We start from the raw sequence: 21,201 nt of genomic DNA on the forward strand, positions 1-21,201 counted from the left end.
TAAAATTTGTGCTACTGAATAATAAAACATCAAACTGCATTTCATTACTCACAGGGACAATATTATTCAGTTGCATTCTTATGAATTTATTGCTATAAATGATGACATTCTATTAATACATGGTACCAGATCCAGATCTCCTCCAAACCACTTGTAAACCTAATTGGCACAATTTGACATTTAAAGAACCATGACCAGTTATAATAAATGATGTAAACATCATAGGGAAAACCATCTACACCTATTTTCCATTAATGCAAATCTGACATTAGGGATGAAATACCTTGTCACAATCCCTATTTCACTATTTTCTCAACAATTTTGCCATATAGTATATAATTCATTAAGTACTCATGTATTTTATGAATTATATGAGAATTTATGAGAATTAGTACCCGAGTACTAATTCTCATAAATTGTACCTTATTATCCTTCCTTAAATGGTACATACATCCTCTGTATAAAATATACAGAGATGTGAATGGCAATAGATAGTTAAATTTATTATCTAAATTAAAGTTATACCATTTATTATGGTATAACTTAATACATATAATTTGATAGGAGATATGAAATTCATATAACGTAACTTGGTAGGAGATAAAACTAGATACTGAAATAGATATACAGTTGAACTTGGTTATAATGAGCATCAAGGGACCGACAAAATTTCCTTGTTATAACTGTTACTCACTATACAGTGATGAATTAAATCTACTTCCTATTTTTTTTATTTTTTTAAATTCTCACTAACTTAATAAAAAGATAGATTCAAAAAACAAAAGAAATATTAGAGAGAAAAAAATAATATTAGTATATACATACATATTATTTATATTAATATGCTTGTATTCTGTTTTTAAATCAATTCAGCCAACCATTCTCACATACAAAATTGCAGCATCCAAATTGTTTAGCAAATTTTTCCACTTGAGCCTTCAAGATTGTACCTATTTAAAATCCAGCATTTCTTTTTAGAGTGAACCATTGATGCAATGATGCTTCATCGGCTTTTGTAACCTCGCACTTTCTAATTTTTTTTATTTTACCAGTTATGTTCTTTCCAGTGCCGATATGTAAACATGTTTATTCTTCCACAATGTCATTACTGTTGAAGAGGACAAAAACTTTTTACAGACTTCAACATTTTTCGCACCACATTCTAACTCAAATAATTTAGACTTTTTCACGAATTGAGAAACACTTTCTTTTGTTAGTACATGTTTTCAAAGGAAGGGTTTGTTTCTAATTTTATTTAAAATGACAGTAAAGTGATCTGCATACAAAGTTCTTAGAAGTCCTCTTGACAAAATTCTTAAAACTCTCGAAATAAATTTATGGTTCAATGAATACAAGACAATCTGTAAATAGGGTAATGCGACAAGCGGAATGCCAATGCACTATTGTATAGCACCCATCCCCAAAAGGACAATATCATAAATCATCGGCTAAACACAAGCAATGAGGATGGTCATAAGTCGCCCTTTTGCCTATTCAAAGAATTGCGTTTTTTCGACCCCAAGCAATTAAGAATGTTTGCATAGTTACCAAAATTTGTACGGTATATCCGTATAGTGCGTTCATTATAACAGTGAGTGATTGTATGGGAATATACATAAATTAAAATCGTTATGGCTTTTTGCTTGTTACAGCCATGATCTTGTTATAAACAAGTTCGACTGTATATATAGTGTTATAACTGCATTGGGATATACGTTTAGTGTTATATATTTAATAGTATTGAAATTGAATTGAAATCATGACCCAGACCAGAGCAGCAAAGCAAATGGATCAAAGTAGTGGGAGTGCTATGGCTCAAGGGAGAACTGAGGGGAGTGGTTGTCCTCTGAATCACAGCCTTTTGAAATGTACTGCTTGTTTGATGTTTGTGGATCTATCAGGAATGGGACATGATATTGCCAAGGGAATGCCTTTGTGTGTGCTCGATGTAAGGAGTGTGAGGAAATCAGGCACCAACTCAGCGTTGTTATGGGCCATTATGAAAGCTTGAAGGAAAGAGTAGATGCCCTCAATTTAAATTGAGGAGCCCATCAAGATCTCAGCTGCCGACATCAACACAACAGCTTCCACTTGAACATCAGACAACAATGGCATTCCTCAAAGCAGAATGCACTGGTCCCACATAGTTGTTGTCGGTGACACTATTGTCAGGGAAATGGGGAATATATTGTGCAAAAAGGATAGTTGGAACAGGACAAGGTTATGTCTGCCAGGGGAAGAGTTGATGACATTCTAGAGCAGATATCATCTTTTAAGGGCACAAAAGGTGATATTGTTGTGCACCTTGGCACTAATAATATTAGGAGGAAGAGAACAGTGGAATTACTTAACAAGCATAGGTCAATGTTGAAAAAAAGCAGTGAGTTAGGGTTGAATTTGAAAGTGTCTGCAATTCTATCCAGACACGAAAGGAGGGAGTATATGATGAGAGCCTTGTCACTCAATTCAGACTTGGTGAGACAGTGCAAGGCTCATGGAATGTTTGTTAAGAAGCACATTAAGAAACAGTCTCTCCTGTTAACAAGCGCAGATCAGGCTGATCTGTGCTTGTTAACAGGATAGACTGCTTCTACAGGGATGGGATACACTTAAAAAGAAAAGTTGCAAAAATATTTGCAGATGCTATCAAGACAGTGTTATGTGCGTCAGAAAACTGATAGCTTGGTGGACATACAGTAGCTACTGGCGGAGGTGAAAGTGATTCTTGCACTGCTTCTACTGGAACAAGCAGCAGCCTGGAAAACAAAGTGCGGAGGATTTCAGAGACTGCTGGGAGTCATCGCAGAACAAGTGAATACGTGGGCTGTGTTAATGTAGCTAAGTAAAAGAACAAGTGTATGTATACTTGCATGTACACCAATGCTATGAGTTTGGTAAATAAATTTGATGAATCTGAGGTGTTTTTTTGAAACATCAAAGACAGATATCGTTGAGATACCAGAGAGGTGGTGTCACACAGATATAAGGAATGCACAAATGAATTTGTGGACTACAATGTGTACATGAATGATAGACAGGATAGGAAGGGAAGAGATGTTATGCTATTCGTTAAGAAGCACATAAAATCCAATGCAGCCAGTTGACATGGATAGACTGTGCAGTGCTCAGTGAGTATGGTGTGACATAAGCACTGAGAAAGAAAACTGGGAGTAGGAGTGTGTTATAGGCCTAATGACTCTGATGAGTATAATGAACAACTGTACAGAGAAATAGAGTGGGCCAGTATATCAGATTGTCTTATAATGGAGGATTTTAATTTTTCAAGATACTGACTGGAACTTGTGGGTTGGTCACTCACACATTACCAAGACGTTTGCGGATTTATTGGATGATTGTTTTCTGCAGCAGCATGTTTGAGAGGCAACCAGAGAGGGTAATACTCTTCATCTGGTTATCAGCAGTGATCATTCATGTATTAAGAATTTGCAGATAAAGGAACATCTAGGTGACAATGATCACAATCTACTGATGTGGGATTTACTTAAAGATATAACTACCATCAAGGGTAAAGGGAAGGGTTTTTGTTTTTGTAAAGGTGACTACAGTGGTCTCAGGCAGTTTTTGAATTCTATACAGTGGGATTAGCTGATGATGTTAAAAACAGTGAATTCTAAATGGGAAGCATTCAAAGAATTAATCTTGGAAACTACTAGGCTTTTCATACCAATTAAGAAATACTGTTCAAGGTTTAGACCTAAATGGATGTCAGATGAAAAATGAGACATGTGGCAGAGAAGAAAAATGTATGGGATACATATAAATTAAAAATTTACACAGAATCCAAGTCTGTAATCAAGTCACAAAGGAAGTTATTCAGGCAAAGGTAGATTATTACAAATCTTTGCAAAGGATGCAAAGAAAAGCAGCAAAGAGTTCTTTACTTATGCAAACTCTAGAAGGAAGGGTATGAATCAGATTGGTACACTTGATATCAATGATTCAACTGTTGATGATCCTGCTCAGGTAGCTGACAAACTAAATGAATATTTTGCATCTACATTTATTCAGGAAGGGGAATGCTGGAGGTGTATTTAACTCTGGCAGTGAGCAAAATGATTTTGTAATAATTGAGAGCAAAGTGGAGCAGAAATTGTTGAAGATAAACATAAGAAAGGCACCTGGGGTGGATGGGATCTATCCAGTTATATTAAAGAAGGCAACAAAGGAAGAAAGGAAAGCAAACCATTAGCCATAATTATGACAGTTTCATTGGACTCAAGGGAGGTACCCATGACTGGAGATGTGCAAATGTGACCCCAATTCACAAAGTAGGATTAAAGAGTGACATAAGTAATTACAGACCTGTTAGTTTAACTTCTGTTCTGTAGAAATTAATTGAGGCACTGGCTAAAGGGTCACTGCAGGATCATCTAGACAAGACTTCAGTTTTAGTTCAGATACAGCATGGGTTTGTTAAGAGGAAATCTTAACTGACCAATTTGATTGGATGCTATGATGTGGTCACAAATTAACTGGATAATTTTAATTTTGATTATTTTAATTTTTAAAAAAAAAATAATTTTGATGTCATATACTTGGAACTTAAGAAAGCTTTTGATACTGCTGCACACAGAAGACTAATGTACAAATTGAAGCAGTATGGCATTAAGGGCAAATTGCTGTTATGGATAAAGGGTGAGTGGGAGAAGACAGAGTGGTAATCAATGGACACTGCTCTTCATGGACAAATGTTATTAGTGGAGTCCCCCAGAGTTCAGTGTTGGGTCCATTGTTGTTTTCTGTATTTATTAATGATATTGATGAAGGTATATAAGGCTTAATGTCTAAGTTTGCAGACGATATGATATGAAGTTTGGCAGGGTTGTTAATGACACTAATGACAGTACACTACTGCAACAAGATCTAGAAAAGTTGAGTAGATGGGCTGAGAGGTGGCAACTGATGTTTAACATTGACAAATGCAAACATATCAACTGTTTGTAGTTGGTTTTTTTTTTTTTTTTTTTGGTTTTTTAGGAGTTTGTTTGTTGTTTGTTTTTTTGTTATTTGGTTTTTAGGAGCATTAGTAACTAAGGCCATATTGCTCCGGGGATATGCAGTGGTCATTCCCTGACCTTTCCGCATCCTCCGTATTTGGTGGTCACAGGCTCGAACCCCGGTCTAATCAAGAAGCGTGTGCTACGCAGTGCTGCTCCTGCCCACCTGGCTACGGAGGAACCTGTCAACTGTCTGGTACTAAACTCAGGGTGTAAGACAATAAAAAATACCTGGGGGTTATTGTGCAGTCAGATATGAAGTTTACTGAGCAGTAAAGATGGTCTGTAAAAGTAGCTCTTGGTGTCTTTTGACAGGACTTTACAGGAATGATATACAGGACTTTTTCTTGCAGGGATAAGGAGGTGATTATCCTCTCGTCTGGAGGCTTCATTTTATCAGGGATGTAGAGCTGATGAAACAAGTACAGAGAAAAGCAAGAAGTTTAGTGAAAGGAAGAAAGGGTTGTTCTTATGAAGAAAGTCTTAAGTTTTGCAAATTACTGTGTCTGGAAACTAGGCACCTGCAAAGTGATCTGAGTGAGGTATATAAGGCCGTGAATGGTTTGAGCATGAATGCTTTGAGCATGCTCAATGCTGTTGGGATTTTTCCTCTTGCCCAGATTAATCGCCTGAGGGGATGGACATAAATTCAAATTGAGGAAAGAAGTTGTAGAACAAATGTGTGGAAATTTGCCTTTAGCCATTGGGTGGTTGATTGCTGGAACAAACTTCCATCTGTCATAGAAGTTGACAGCTTAAATAAATTCACGGCAGTACTAGACAGACATTTGGAGCAAATGGATGGGTGAAATGAGAAAGAGTTTTTTTTTTTTTTGGCTGATGCTGTATAAGCTTACTTTCTTGCATCACATTCCTCTACTAATGCTAATACTATATAAATTGAGGTAAGGCTCCTGCTTTTACTTGCAGGGCATTTGTAGATACAGTTCTACATATCCTAGTTATTCCTAAAAGCATGGTATGCGAAACTGAATATAATTTGTTCTTAATTTTAACCTTGTTTGTACGAAACAATAGGTAGAAATACAGTTTTATAACATAAACTTGGAATTTTCTTATTCAGACTCCACTCTGATCTAGTCATTCTCTTAATAGTTACACTGAATGATCTAATTTTGTTAGCTAACTCTTTTAAATGATCAGAAAATTGTAGTTTATCTAGATATTTTAGACTTTTGACGCAATCTTTTTTGCCATATATTTTATAGTAGGGGACAATTATAATTAAAGGAATTCTTAAAAACCATCATTATAGTGAAGGTCAGATGATTGTGCACCTTGTATTTTTGAGGGAGGATGGAGGTGGGGCTGATACTATTTAAGCTTGCTTCCTTGCATAATTTGCCACTGCAGATACTAATACTAAAAAAAAAAAAAAAAAAAAAAATTCCCTCAATTTATCTGGATATATTATGATAATTTATATAACCAATGGACAAAGAGGGAAACAGTCAAATTTTACACATAACTTACCTTTTAGCAAAACTCTCTTGCTCAACAGGTGGAGAAGGTGGAAGATTTGGATCCAGATCTAAACTAATAAGTAGAATTCTGTTTAGTATATTTTTTTACTTTTCTAAGGTACATATATTTTTTAAGAAACTTAACAATTTGAACATAAATTCATTGTCATTATAGCATTATCTTTTGTCACATTATGAATAAATGATAGCCAGTGTATCTTTGTCACAGTGCCTATCAGCTTATTACAATTTGTGTTCAGTGTAGAATAATCTGAGCATCATTCTTATAGTTTCTGATGTGACTGTTATTGCAAGAAATTCCCAGGTAAATTTTAGTTTTTCTTATGCATATATATTTTTCTAGAGAGCTGTGGCTTGCAATGTGTATGAAATTACTAAAAACAACATTTCTGGTTAAATGCATTAGTCCATAATGATATTGATGAAGATTGTGATCATGAAGTAAAAATTATAGCTCAGACTTATTTGTGAAATACCAGAAGTGGTGAAGAGCATACTCCCAAATTCAGTAAACTATTTTCTGGATATTCTACACTATTACTTAGTCATATGCACTAGTTCTCCCAATTATTAGGATATCAGGAAGAAAAGGAAGGGGAATGACATCATAAGTGAGTCACTGACCCCAGTTTGGTCAATCACAGGAACTTAGTGACCTCACTTGTTAAGGGTTCTTCTGTAATTATCTACATAGATTCTAGTCCATTACCACTGACAGAAAAAAAAAGAAAAATAATAATAAAAGAAAAAAAAGAAAAAAAATTTTCTTACTTTGTTGTTGACTTCTTTGACTTTTCTTTTAAGAAAATTGAAAATCACCACCCCCAACCCAGATTACTTTGAAATGGTTTATGTTAAAAGCATAGGAGTATTCATAAGTGTGCTCCACTACCTCTGATACATATATTTTCCCACACCAGCATGAGGAGTTATTATTATTATTATTATAAACTTTCTCTCCTTTATCGGATTTTTTCTGCCCCATGATGGGTACAAGCACCAAGTGCATGGGGTGATTGGTTGCGGTCAGTTACTATTATTATTACTGTTGGTCGAGGAACTCTCTTACTATTCTACAGGTGTTCAGGATCGCAGCTTTCTGGAATTTCATGTAGGTCTTGGAGGCCTATTGCTGCTATGTTCTTATGGGGAAGCTTTGGCACATGCCAGTGGTTGACAGTGAGTGATTACCATTACTTGTTCCATATGCCACATTTATTTGACTTCCTGTCTTAGGTCTGTGTACCTTTTGACCTTTTCCTTGTAGGTTTTCTGCAGTTTGCTTGTGTTGGGCACTGCTACATTGATCAGATAGGATAGATAGCCTTTTTCTTCTTGTTGATGAGAGTTATGTCTGGTCTGTTCTGTGAGAACATCTTGTCTGTTATTATGGCACAGTCCTAGTAGTTTGTGAGCAGGGGTATCTGATACAGCCTAGGGTTCATACCCATAATACTGTAAACTTTCTTTGATCAACTGGTATTTTTGCAATAGCTTCTGATGCATTATTCTGGCCATCTGGTTGTGTCTGTGAATGTACTCCATCTGGGTGATCATCCTGTATCCCACAGTCAATTGCTGGATTGTTTCTGGGGCTAGGTTGGCATCTTCAACATATCATGTCAATCTGGATCCTTGGAGATGTATTTCCTGTAGTTCCTGGTGTTGATTACCTGGTGTTGGATGTTGAACATTAATCGGTCTCAGGGAATAGCTTCCCATTCATCAGCCATGCATTGGAAGCTGTCTTATCTATGTAGTCAAGATGGAGGTCAATGGAGGTCATGGTAATGTCTGCCGCGGAGTGTCTTCTTTGCCCATTTTTCTCTCTTTATTTCTTCTATCTGTGTGAGTGGGAGGGATCTCCTTGTTAAGGTTTAGTGTCATATGCACTTTCTCTATCTTTCTTGTGCCTAGGTAGATTGGTGCAGTGTTTACCTAGATAAACAAGCAGATTCTTAATCGCCGCCTTCTTCTTCTTTTGTTCAATGAGGTGGGTCAGTCCCCTCCCTCTTCTCTGGATTATGGTCAGCCTCTTGATGGCCAACTTCAGGTGGTGTTGGCACCTTTTGGTCATCATTGGCCTGGTTGATCTCATAATCTCCTCCAGCTTGGTGTTGGTCCAATCTATGATTGCGAAGTCTATGATTGTGAAGGAGTATATTAGTACTGGGACTACACAAGCGTTTATGACTGTGACTATTCAGCTTTGATTTCAGCAGGATTCTCAGTCTCTGATGGTATTCCTCGGTCAGGCAGGCCTTGATCTCCTTTGTGTTCTAACTGGTGAGCCTGCAACATCCCTAGATATTTGTAGGTCTCTCCCCTCTGTCATGGCCTCAATCTCTTCACAAGACTTCAGCAGGTAGTTCCATCTGACTGGATGTCCTCGATGCAATACATGGGTCTTGCATTTGTCTGGACCAAATTGCATCCCATTGTCAGTACTGAACTGTTCGGTAATTCAGCGTTGCAGTTGGAGTTGAGCAGTTGTTGCAGCATAGAGTTTGATGTCATCCATGTACATCAGGTGCGAGAGGATGTACAAGCACTTCCTCCCTGCTTTTAGGGCATTAGCATTAGTAGAAGCATATGATGCAAGAAGGCAAGCTTATGCAGCATCAGCCAAAAAAAAAAGGAAAAAAAACTTCCACTTCACCCCACCATTCGTTCGAAATACCTGTCCAGCTGAGCCTTAAATTTATTTAGGCTATCAACTTCCACAAGGGATGGAAGTCTGTTCCACCAACCAACTACCCGCTGATTAAAGGCAAATTTCCGCACATCTATCCTATATCTGTCTTTCTTCAATTTGAATTTATGCCCTCTCAGGTGATTATTCTGAGCAGGAGGAAGAATCCCATCAGCATTGAGCATGCTCAAACCATTCAAAGCTTTATACACCACTATCAGATCACCTCGCCGGTGCCTAGTCTCCAGACAGTGTAATTTGCAAAACTTAAGCCTTTCTTCATAAGAGCAACCCTTTGTTTCATTCACTAATCTTGTCACCCTTCTCTGTACTCATTCCAGGAGCTCTACATCCTTCTAGAAATGAGGCCTCCAGACTTGTATACAGTACTCAAGGTGAGCTACAAGACACCATGAGCTACTCTTGCAGCCCATCTGCACTGTTCAGAGAACTTCATATCTGCCTGCACAATTACCCCCAGGTCCTTTCATTCTCTACCACTGTCAGTGCAGTACCACAGAGTTGATACGTTGCTCTGGGGTTGCTGTTTCCCATATGTAGTACTTTACATTTGCCAATGTTAAACTTCATTTGCCACCTCTCAGCCCATCTGCTCAACCTTTCCAGATCCTGTTGCAGCAGCATAGCATCAGTAGTGTCCTTAACAACCCTGCCAACCTTTGTATCGTCTGCAAACTTGGACATTAAGCTTGATATACCATCATCAATATTATTTATAAATACAGAAAACAATAATGGACCCAACACTGAACCCTGAGGGACTTCACTAATAACAACATTAGTCCACGATGAGCAGTGTCCATTGATTACCACTCTCTGTCTTCTCCCCCTCAACCACCCCTTTATCCATAGCAGCAATTTGCCTCCAATGCCATACTGCTCCAATTTGTGCAGCAGTCTTCCATGTGCAACGGTATCAAAAGCCTTTCTATGATTCAAGTATATAATATCAAAGTTATTCCCTGCATCCAGTTCTTTTGTGACTGCATCGTAGTATCCAATCAAATTGGTCAGGCAAGACTTTCTCTTAACAAAACCATGCTGTGTCCGAGCTATAACTCAAGTCTTGTCTAGATGATCCTGCAGTGTTTTTTAACCAGTGCCTCCATTAATTTTCCTGAAACAGAAGTTAAACTTACAGGTCTATAATTATTTGTGTCATCCTTTGATCCTCCTTTGTGAATTGGGGTCACATTTGCACATCTCCAGTCTATGGGTACCTCCCCTGAGTCCAAGGAAGCTCTCATAATTATGGCTAAGAGTCTGCTTACTTCCTTTGCTGTCTCCTTTAATATAACTGGATAGATCCCATCCACCCCAGGTGCCTTTCTTGGGTTTATCTTCAATAATTTCTCCTCCACTTTACTCTCAGTTATTACAAGATTATCTAGCTTACTGCCAGAGTTGAATACGCCTCTGGCATTCCCCTCGCTGAATAACTCCTCATGTGTGAATGTCGATGCAAAATATTCATTTAGTTTGTTAGCTACCTAGGCAGGATCATCAACAGTTGCACCATCGATATCAAGTGGACCAATCTGATTCATCCCCTTCCTTCTAGAGTTTACATAGGTAAAGAACTCTTTGCTGTTTTTCTTTGCATCAATTGCCAAAGATTTCTCGTAATCTGCCTTTGCCTGCCTAACCTCCTTTATAACTTGGTTACAGATCAACTTATATCTATCATAGGCTTCTGTGTCACGTGTTAATTTATATGTATCCCATGCATTTTTCTTCTCTGCCATATGTCTCAATAGTTCATCTGACATCCATTTAGGCCTAAACCTTGAACAATATTTCTTAGTTGGTATGTAAAGCCTAGTAGCTTCCAAGATAAGTTCTTTGAATGCTACCCATTTTGAATTTGCTGTTGGTAACATCATCAGTTGGTCCCACTGTATAGAATTTAAATAATGTCTCAGACCATCGTAGTAGCCTTTACAAAAGCAATAACCCTTCCCTTTACCATGATGGTAGTTACCTCTTTGAGTAAATCCCACTTCAGCACACTGTGATCACTGCCACCTAGTGGTTCCTTTATCTGCAGATTCTTAATGCATAAAGAATCACTACTTACAATCAAATGAAGAGTATTGCTCCCTCTAGTTGCTTCCCGAACATGCTGATGTAGAAGACAATCATCCAATAAATTCGCAAAAGTCTTCCTAGTGTGTGAGCGACCAACTCAGAAATTCCAGTCAATATATGTGAAATTAAAATCTCCCATTATAAGACTCTCTGATTTACTGGCCCACTCTATGGGAGATCAAAATTGACAGTAAGAGTGTGCTATAGGCCTAATGACTCTGATGAGTATAATAAGATACTGTACAGGGAAATAGAGTGGGCCAGTAAATCAGAGAGTCTTATAATGGGATATTTTAATTTCCCAGATATTGACTGGAATTTGGGGGCTGGTCACTCACACACTAGCAAGGCTTTTGTGGATTTATTGGATGATTGTTTTCTACATCAGCATGTTCAGGAGGCAACTAGAGGGAAGAATACTCTTGATTTGATTATCAGCAGTGATTCTTCATGCATTAAGAATCTGCAGATAAATGAACCACTAGGTGGCAGTGATCACAGTGTGCTGAAGTGGGATTTACTCAAAGAGGTAACTACCATTAGGGGTAAAGGGAAGGGTTACTGCTTTCGTAAAGGCGACTACGATGGACTGAGACAGTATTTAAATTCTATACAGTGGGACCAACTGATGATGTTACCAACAGCAAATGCAAAATGGGAAGCATTTAAAGAACTTATCTTAGAAGCTACTAGGCTATACACACCAACTAAGAAATATTGTTCAAAGTTTAGGCCTAAATGGATGTCAGATGAACTAATGAGACATATGGCAGAGAAGAAACATGCATGGGATACATACAAATTAACACATGACACAGAAGCCTATGATAGATACAAGTTGATCTGTAACCAAGTTACAAAGGAGGTTAGGCAGGCGAAGGCAGATTACGAGAAATCTTTGGCAGGGATGCAAAGAAAAACAGCAAAGAGTTCTTTACTTATGTAAACTCTAGAAGTATGGGGATGAATCAGATCGGTCCACTTGATATCGATGGGTCAACTGTTGATGATCCTGCTCAGGTAGCTAACAAACTAAATGAATATTTTGCATCGACATTCACACATGAGGAGTTATTTAGCGAGGGGAAAGCCAAAGGTGTATTCAACTCTAGCAGTAAGCTAGAGAATCTTGTAATAACTGAGAGTAAAGTGGAGGAGAAATTGTTGAAGATAAACACAAGAAAGGCACCCGGGGTGGATGGGATCTATCCAGTTATATTAAAGGAGGCAGCAAAGGAAGCAAGCAAACCCTTAGCCATAATTATGAGAGCTTCCTTGGACTCAGGGGAGGTACCCACAGATTGAAGATGTGCAAATGTCACCCCAATTCACAAAGGAGGATCAAAGGCTGACAAGTAATTATAGACCTCTGAGTTTAACTTCTGTTCCAGGAAAATTAATGGAGGCACTAGTTAAAGAAGCACTGCAGGATCATTTAGACAAGACTTCAGTTATAGCTCGGACACAGCATGGTTTTGTTAAGGGGAAGTCTTGTCTGACCAATTTGATTGGATACTATGATGCAGTCACAAAAGAACTGGATGCAGGGAATAACTTTGATATTAGATACTTGGTTCTTAGAAAGGCTTTTGATACTGTTGCACATGGAAGACTGCTGCACAAATTGGAGCAGTGTGGCATTGGAGGCAAATTGCTGCTGTGGATAAAGGGGTGGCTGAGGGGAAGAAGACAGAGAGTGGTAATCAATGGACACTGATCGTCGTGGACTAATGTTATTAGTGGAGTCCCTCAGGGCTCAGTGTTGGGTCCATTGTTGTTTTCTGTATTCATAAATGATATTGATGAGGGTATATCAAGCTTAATGTCGAAGTTTGCAGACGATACGAAGGTTGGCAGGGTTGTCAAGGACACTACTGACACTATGCTGCTGCAACAGGATCTGGAAAGGTTGAGCAGATGGGCTGAGAGGTGGCAAATGAAGTTTAACATTGACAAATGTAAAGTACTACACATGGGAAACAGCAACCCTAGAGCAACGTATCAACTCTGTGGTACTACACTGACAGTGGTAGAGAACAAAAAGGACCTGGGGGTAATTGTGCAGGCAGATATGAAGTTTTCTGAGCAGTCCGGATGGGTAGCTCATAGTGTCTTGTCAATGATATACAGGAATTTTCTAGCAGGAATAAGGAGGTGATTACTCTTTATATAAGGCAATGGTCAGGCCACATCTTGACTATAGTATACAGGTCTGCAAGGGTAGCTCATAGTGTCTTGTCAATGATATACAGGAATTTTCTAGCAGGAATAAGGAGGTGATTACTCTATATAAGGCAATGGTCAGGCCACATCTTGAATATAGTATACAGGTCTGGAGGCCTCATTTTAAGAATAATGTAGAGCTGTTGGAACGAGTACAGAGAAGGGCAACAAGATTAGTGAATGGAACAAAGGGTTTCTGTTATGAAGAAAGGCTTAAATTTTGCAAATTACAGTGTCTGGAGACTAAGCACCTGTGAGGTGATCTGATTGAGGTGTACAAAGCCTTGAATGGTTTCAGCATGCTCAATGCTGATGGAATTCTTCCTCTTGCTCAGAATAATCATTTGAGAGGGCATAAATCAAATTGAGGAAAGTCAGATGTAGGATAGATGTGCAGAAGTTTGCCTTTAGCCAGCGTGTGTTTGGTTGGTTGGTGGAACAGACTTCCATCCTTTGTTGTGGAGGTTGCTATCCTAAATAAATTAAGGCTGAGTTGGACAGGTACTTGGAATGAACAGAGGGGTGAAATGGGGGTGGTTTTTTTTTTTTTTTTTCCGGCTGATGAACTATGAACTATAAAAACTGCATAAGCTTGCTTTCTTGCATCATATGACTCTACTAATGCTAACGGTTAAGTGCAGAGTAGGACATCGAGACTGATGGAGGGAACAAAATGGTCCTCTTACCAAGAAAAGTTTGTTTTAAATCAGATCACCTCAGTGATCTGATTGAAAACTGAGCATGCATGTTTGGCTCATACTATATACGCTTGCTCTCTTACATGATTTGCTACTACATATAAACACAGAATTGTTCTCAAATTAATGCCCTGAAAGACGAGATGCAAATTTTCACAAGTCCAGTCTAGTCTGGACTTGTTAAAATTCAGCTTCCTTTTTTAATAATTTTCTTCTTTTTTTTGACAACATTACTGTTCGCACTGCAATTTACATGTGTGGGATGAGAAAATCATGCTACAATTTAAAAGATCTCCTGTTGCTTAGAGAACTATTTACATTTGTCCCTAGTGAGCACAAACAATATTTAATGGCTACTCCTGCACCCCACGCCTCGAAAAATCCATCAAGTTATACCTCTAAACCAGCCTTTACATTAACTCAGTTCTGAGAATAGTGGTCATGAGGAGAGGGTGTTAGGAAACTGATAGTTGCCTTAGAAACAATAATTAGTACAAATATGGTATCATTTTAAATGGTTCCATCAAATTTCGGTTGCATACAGAGGTGGTCCCTTTAAGGAAATGGTTACTACTAGAGGTTTTACTGGAGATTAAATACACTTTGAACTTTCCTTTGTATTTCTTCACTTTATACCAGAAGGAGGAAAAACAAAATGTTTGCCCATTTATAAAGAAGTTCACTGCAAATTCCCCTTTTCATAACTATAAATTGTAAAATATGGTGTGTTAATAACAATAGAATAACATTAATTTATTTTAATCTTAAGTAATAACAGATAGCATAATAATAATATATTTTTGCTTACCATCTGTGTGACAAATAACTTTTGTATGCACTTGGTGACAATGGGGCCTCATAAGAACTATAAAAAATGAAAATGTTGAAATAAACGAATTAGTGATAAAACAAATACCAAAGTGAATGACTTCCACTCAGAAAGTGAATGCAGATTGTAAACTATAAGCAATAATGAAAATGAAAACATTTTCATTTATGTTTTCAGGTAATAAAACACATTTTACAATGCATTTTATAATTAAATAACCAAGAGAAATAATTTATGTTAAACTTAATTTTACACTAATAAATAGGGTTACAGTTAACTGAGGGCAAGGCTTCTAAATAGGAACTTAAAAAGCTCACTTGCTTTATAATTAACTATAACATAAATAGTTAATTATAAAGAAATACATATACACTACACTTACCCTTTTTATGAATTTGAGCCCTCCTTCAGAAACACTATCACTTGTTTATAGTATACGATATAAAACAGGTGGGCAGGGTGTACATAACAATATGATTTGCGCAATTCAGTGTGAGAGTGGACAAGACAAAATATTTAAGTGACTTTCAGTTGAGTACTCCTTCAGTAACAGTATTGCTTGTTTATAATATGCAATATAAAGCAAGTGAGCAGGGTTGTGTATAATATGCAATATAAAGCAAGTGAGCAGGGTTGTGCATAGCGATACTGTATATGTGGAATTCAGTGTGAGATTGGACAAAACAAATATTTAAGTAACTCTGAATGTGGCCTGGTACTCAGCACCAGATACGCTGGAATGAGTATCTCAGAAACTGCAACCCTGCTGGGATTTTAATGTATGACTGTATCTCAGGTATATCCAAGATTGTCCAATAACCAAATAACATTTAGTCAACAGCAACCCTGTTGGCCGGATGTTATTTGGGTCTGGAAATTTCTTCCATTGATATGAGAGGCCAACAAAGACCGACAGTACTTGTACTGGTAACAGGAAAGTTATAGTCATACTGGGTCAGCCATGGCTGACCCAGTATAACCATGATAACCAGAGGCATTTTAGAATACACAAATGATTGTACCTTGCTGTGGATGGGATACTGGGTTCCACTAATGTCAGGGCGAGAAAAACAATTACAGTGGGCTCAAAATGCCAGGTTGAGGATAGCAAAAACATTGCCTGTCTGATGAGATAATTCTGCCAAGTGCCAACAAAGAAGACTGGTAGTAGTAGTGGTATAATGGAATAGGAATATTGTCATGGTGCACACTGAGCCTCTTGATACCAATGTGAAGCAAACATTTGTATGCTACAAGTTACCTGGAAATTGCTAGGTGCATCCCTTCATGACTGAAGTGTATCCATCTTTGAAGGGATTCTGCCAACAAGATAATGAACCATATCACAAGGTCAGAACTACAGAGAAGTGCTTCCAGGAACATGATAAATTTAGTCTATTGTGGTGACCAATCCAGTCACCAGATCTCAATCAACTGAGCACCTGTGGGATGAGATGGAATTGGCTCTTTGGAGTAGAAACCAAACACCCACCAAATTTGTAACTGTGGAAAGCAATTGAGTCAACATGAACCAGCACCCCATAGCACATTTTCAACACTGAGTCTATACCATAACAAATCCAAGCTGATCTGAGGGCTATTAGGTAAGAGTGCCTAATAAAGTGACCATTCAGTGTATACAAATGAATGAGTACTGTGATTGCTCTATAACTGCATTCCTGTCAAAATGATTCTGTATTACTTCTTTAAGTACCGATTCTACTATTTCTCCTGGAATAGAAAGCCAAGCTTATAGGTTTGTATTTTCACATTTCCAATCTGTAGAGACCTCCCCTGAATCCAAAAGACAATTTCATAATTATGACCAAAGGTTTGTTTACTTCTTCTACTGCTTCTTTTAATATAATAGGATATATTCCAACAGGCCAAGATGCCTTATTTTTAGCTTCAACAATTTCTCTTCCAATTATAATTTGATATACTTATGGTGTCTCCATCCATATAAACTTCATATATCAATTTAGATGCGAAATATTTATCCAGTTGAAATGCAACCCGAACAGGATCTTCACTGGTTATGCCATTTCTAACTAAATGGCAAATGTCATTCCCTTTTCTTCTAGTGTTAATGTAAACAAAAAATTCTTTGCTACTTTTCTTTGCATTCTTTTTAGTCAAAGACCTCATAACTTTAGCTAGCTTAAACCCCTCAGTGACTTTATTGCAAGACTAGTTTATACTTGCTGTAGGTTTCTGCAACCCCTGATAATATATAATCAGTGAATGCAGAACCTTATATTTTTCTTCTATATTAGTCCCATCAGTTCATTTTACAGCCATTCAGGCCAAAACCTTGAACAATATCTCTTAGGCAGTATAAAATGCTTGGTATCGTCTACAATACTTCTCCGAACATATCCCATTCATAGTCTGCAGTTGACATCCATTAGATGGGCTAAGTGGCAACTGAAGTTTAAACTTGACAAATGCAAAGTACTGCATATGGGTAGAAGTAACCCCAGAGAAACTTATCAACTGTGCGGTACTACACGTAAGGAGGTAGAAAATGAAAAAGACCTGGGAGTAATTGTGCAGTCAGATATGAAGTTTTCTGAGCAATGCAGACAGGCTGCCAGGGCAGGTCATGGGGTGTTGTCAATGATATACAGGAATTTTGTTAGCAGGGAAAAGGAGGTGATTGTCCCTCTGTATAAGGCAATGGTCAGGCCATGCCTTGAGTACTACGTGCAGGTGTGGAGGCCTCGTTTTAGTGAGGATGTAGATTTGCTTGAGTGTTTACAGAGAAGGGCAACAAGATTGGTGAGGGGAATGAAGGGATCCTCTTACCAGGAGAGGCTTAAGTTCTGCAAATTGCAGCAGCTGGAGACTAGGCACCCGGCGAAATGATCTGATTGAGGTGTATACGGCCTTGAATGGGTTGAGCATGCTGAATTCTGATGGGATCCTTCCACTTGTTCAGATTACGAACCTAAGGGGGCATAAATTCAAATTAAGAAAGGACAGGTGTAGAATAGATGTGCGGAAATTTGCCTTTAGCCAGCGGGTGGTTAATTGCTGGAACAAACTTCCATCTGTCGTTGTGGAAGTTGATAGGTTGAATGGTTGGTTGGTTATTAGAAGTTTAATGGCGCATCAGCATCTAAGGCTATCATGCGCCAAGTCTAAGGTAATAAAATATAAATATGTAAAAATATAAAATAGCGTATCTAGTTAATATATTATGCACAGAAATATGGCATAAAACATTTACAATATGTTAAATATTTGGGCAACCTAAATAAAACTATGTAGATTAATCAGTTGTAAAAATCTAAAGACATCTGACACATTGTCATCGTCTGATAAAATCTGCCTGAGTGTATAGGGCTCAGACAGATGGTTAAAACACGAACGGCGTTCATTACTAAAATATGTACATTCGACTAAAATATGACGGATAGTTAAAATTGCTTTACAATGCCTACACACAGGACAATCATCAGCCCTCAGCAAATACGAATGCGTCAGGTGAGAATGTCCTATGCGTAGCCTAGCAAGAATTACTTCCTCCCGTCGGACCCTGCGCTGACTAGAATGCCAAAGCATTATTTCAGGCTTAATTTCATTCAGCTTGTTGGTAGGGCACCCATTCCAAGATTCTTGCCAACGCGCGCATAATTTTTTGTAGATCAGTTGCTTGCAGTCTGTATAGGGGACTGACAAGCGGATGCGACTTTGTGGCGTTGCTGATTTTGCTGCTGCATCAGCTAAGTCATTGCCTCTGATACCAACATGGCTAGGGATCCAACAAAAGCGAATATCGAAATTTAACTCTAAAAGGGAGTGTAATAGTTGCTGCACCCGACATAACACTGGGTGAGTGCTTTTTACATTGGATAAGGCCTGTAATACGCTTAGAGAGTCCATATATAGCATGCACTTTTGGTAGTGGTGGGTTTTTATATGATCCAAGGCCAGTTCTACTGCGTGTAGCTCTGCAGTGTATATGCTACATTCACTTGGAATACGACTACAGATTGTTTTACTTGGAAAGACACAAGCAGATCCCACAAACTCTTCAGATTTCGAGCCATCTGTATATACCGGCAAGAAATCAGAGTGTTCGGCAAGGTGTGTTGCAAAGAGTTGCCGATATATACATGGCGATGTGTTAGCTTTCAGCCAACTCCTAAAACTGAAGTCACAAGACGGAGATCGTATATTCCAAGGGGGAAGATCTTGCTTGACTGACGTTGATATATTGTCCAACGTGAAGCCAATATCATGAACCAGCTCTTGAATCCTGATACCAAAAGGCCGACTGGCAGTTTTACGCGTATTATATAGATTTTCCCACCGTGGCATATAAATAGATGTCCACGTGGGATGGTCAGGCAGGGATTTTATTTTTATAGCATATTGTAGCGACAATTGCTGACGTCGAAGCATCAATGGTGGTTCATTGGCTTCAACGTATAGACTTTGGACAGGCGAAGTACGGAAAGCCCCTGTGGCAATCCGAATGGCTTTATGGTGGATTGGGTCAAGCCACCGGAGTACAGAAATTCTAGCAGAAGAGTAAGCTTGGGAACCATAGTCAAGTTTAGAGCGAACAAGTGCTCGGTATAAACGCAATAATGTGCTTCTATCTGCTCCCCAAAAGTTGGAGGAGATAGCACTGAGCATGTTCAAACCCCTCATGCATTTTGCTCTAAGCTGACGAATATGGTGTAGGAATGTCAGTTTTTTATCAAAGATAAGTCCCAAAAATTTTGTTTCTGCTACCACAGGAATTGGATTTTGTCCAAGTCTAAGTTCCGGGTCAGGATGTAGATTCCGTTTGCGGCAGAAATGCACGCAAACGGTCTTTTGGGCAGAAAACTTAAACCCATTAGTTAAAGCCCAGGAACTAAGGTGATTGACTGCTTGTTGCAATTGTCGTTCAATAACTCTCATGCTACAGGAATAACAAAAAATACTAAAATCATCAACATACAAGGCACAATTTACTGATGGAGGAAGCTGTTTTGTAATGGAGTTAACTTTGACTGCAAACAGCGTAACACTGAGGACAGAGCCTTGGGGAACTCCTTCCTCTTGACAAAAAAGGCGGGACACACTGGATTTAACACGAACCTGGAAGAGTCGTTTAGATAAAAAATTCCTTATAAAAACAGGGAGGTGGCCTCTCAAACCAAAAGAATAGAGGTCTTTTAAAATACCATACCTCCAGGTTGTGTCATAAGCTTTTTCCATGTCAAAGAAGACTGATACCAAGTGTTCACGCTTTAAAAAAGCATCGCGAATCGCTGTTTCCAGTCGGATTAAATGGTCCAAAGTGGAGCGATTCCTTCGGAAGCCGCACTGAATCTTGTTCAAATGGTTGTTTGCCTCGAGGTAATATATGAGGCGGGCATTCACCATTTTTTCCAAAATCTTACATAGGCAACTGGTCAGTGCAATTGGACGATAGTTGCTGGGAATTTTGGGGTCTTTTCCTGGCTTTGGGAAAGCGAGAACGGTTGCTCTACGCCACGAAACAGGAAATTGATCCTCCAAATAAATTCGGTTGTAGAGATGTAGCAACAGCTCTAGAGAGTGAGATGAAAGATGTTTTATCATCTCATACTGAATTTCATCTGGCCCTGCGGCACTCACTTTCGAGGTAGCAAGTGCAATGGTTAATTCCACTTCACTAAAAGGCAGGTTATAAGTTTCGGCTTTGCTTGAAGGGAAGTTAAGTTTTTGTTTCTCCGCTTTCTTCTTTAACACTAGAAACTCAGCAGAGTATGAAGTTTCAGCAGATATAGTGGAGAATACCTCTCCTAGAGCGTTGGCAATAGCAGTTGGGTCTGCTAATGTACAACCATTATGTTGTAACATAGATGAAGGAGCTGATTTGTATTTACCCTTCATCTTCCGAATTTTATCCCAGACAACTTTGGTACTGGTCATCTGGTTAATTGAAGATGTAAACTTGACCCAGCATTCCTTTTGGCTCTGTCGGCGTATAAATCGTGCTTTAGCACGGGCACGTTTAAAAGCTATAAGATTTGCGGTGGTGGGGTAACGTCGGAATTTTCCCCATGACCGATTTTGTAACTTTCTTGCTTCTTTACAATCTTGGTTCCACCATGGCTTTGGAAAGCGTGGAAATCGGGAGGAT

General features: G+C 38.5%; 1 protein-coding gene across 1 annotated transcript in view; it reads right to left on the reverse strand.

The window, feature by feature from the left end:
- LOC150081576 (uncharacterized) overlaps positions 1–21,201 on the reverse strand; it is a 302,450-nt gene that overhangs the window by 175,665 nt on the left and 105,584 nt on the right. The window contains exons 10-11 of the mRNA XM_090380248.1: positions 15,054–15,110; positions 6,513–6,575 (exon numbers count right to left, since the gene is read on the reverse strand). Of these exons, the coding sequence (XP_090236374.1) occupies positions 6,513–6,575; positions 15,054–15,110 (120 nt within the window). The remainder of the gene's footprint in view (positions 1–6,512; positions 6,576–15,053; positions 15,111–21,201) is intronic.

The sequence above is a fragment of the Mastigoproctus giganteus genome, chromosome 8 (assembly GCF_048544385.1).
Source record: "Mastigoproctus giganteus isolate SK-2022 chromosome 8, ASM4854438v1, whole genome shotgun sequence".
Classification (NCBI taxonomy): Eukaryota; Metazoa; Arthropoda; class Arachnida; order Uropygi; family Thelyphonidae; genus Mastigoproctus; species Mastigoproctus giganteus.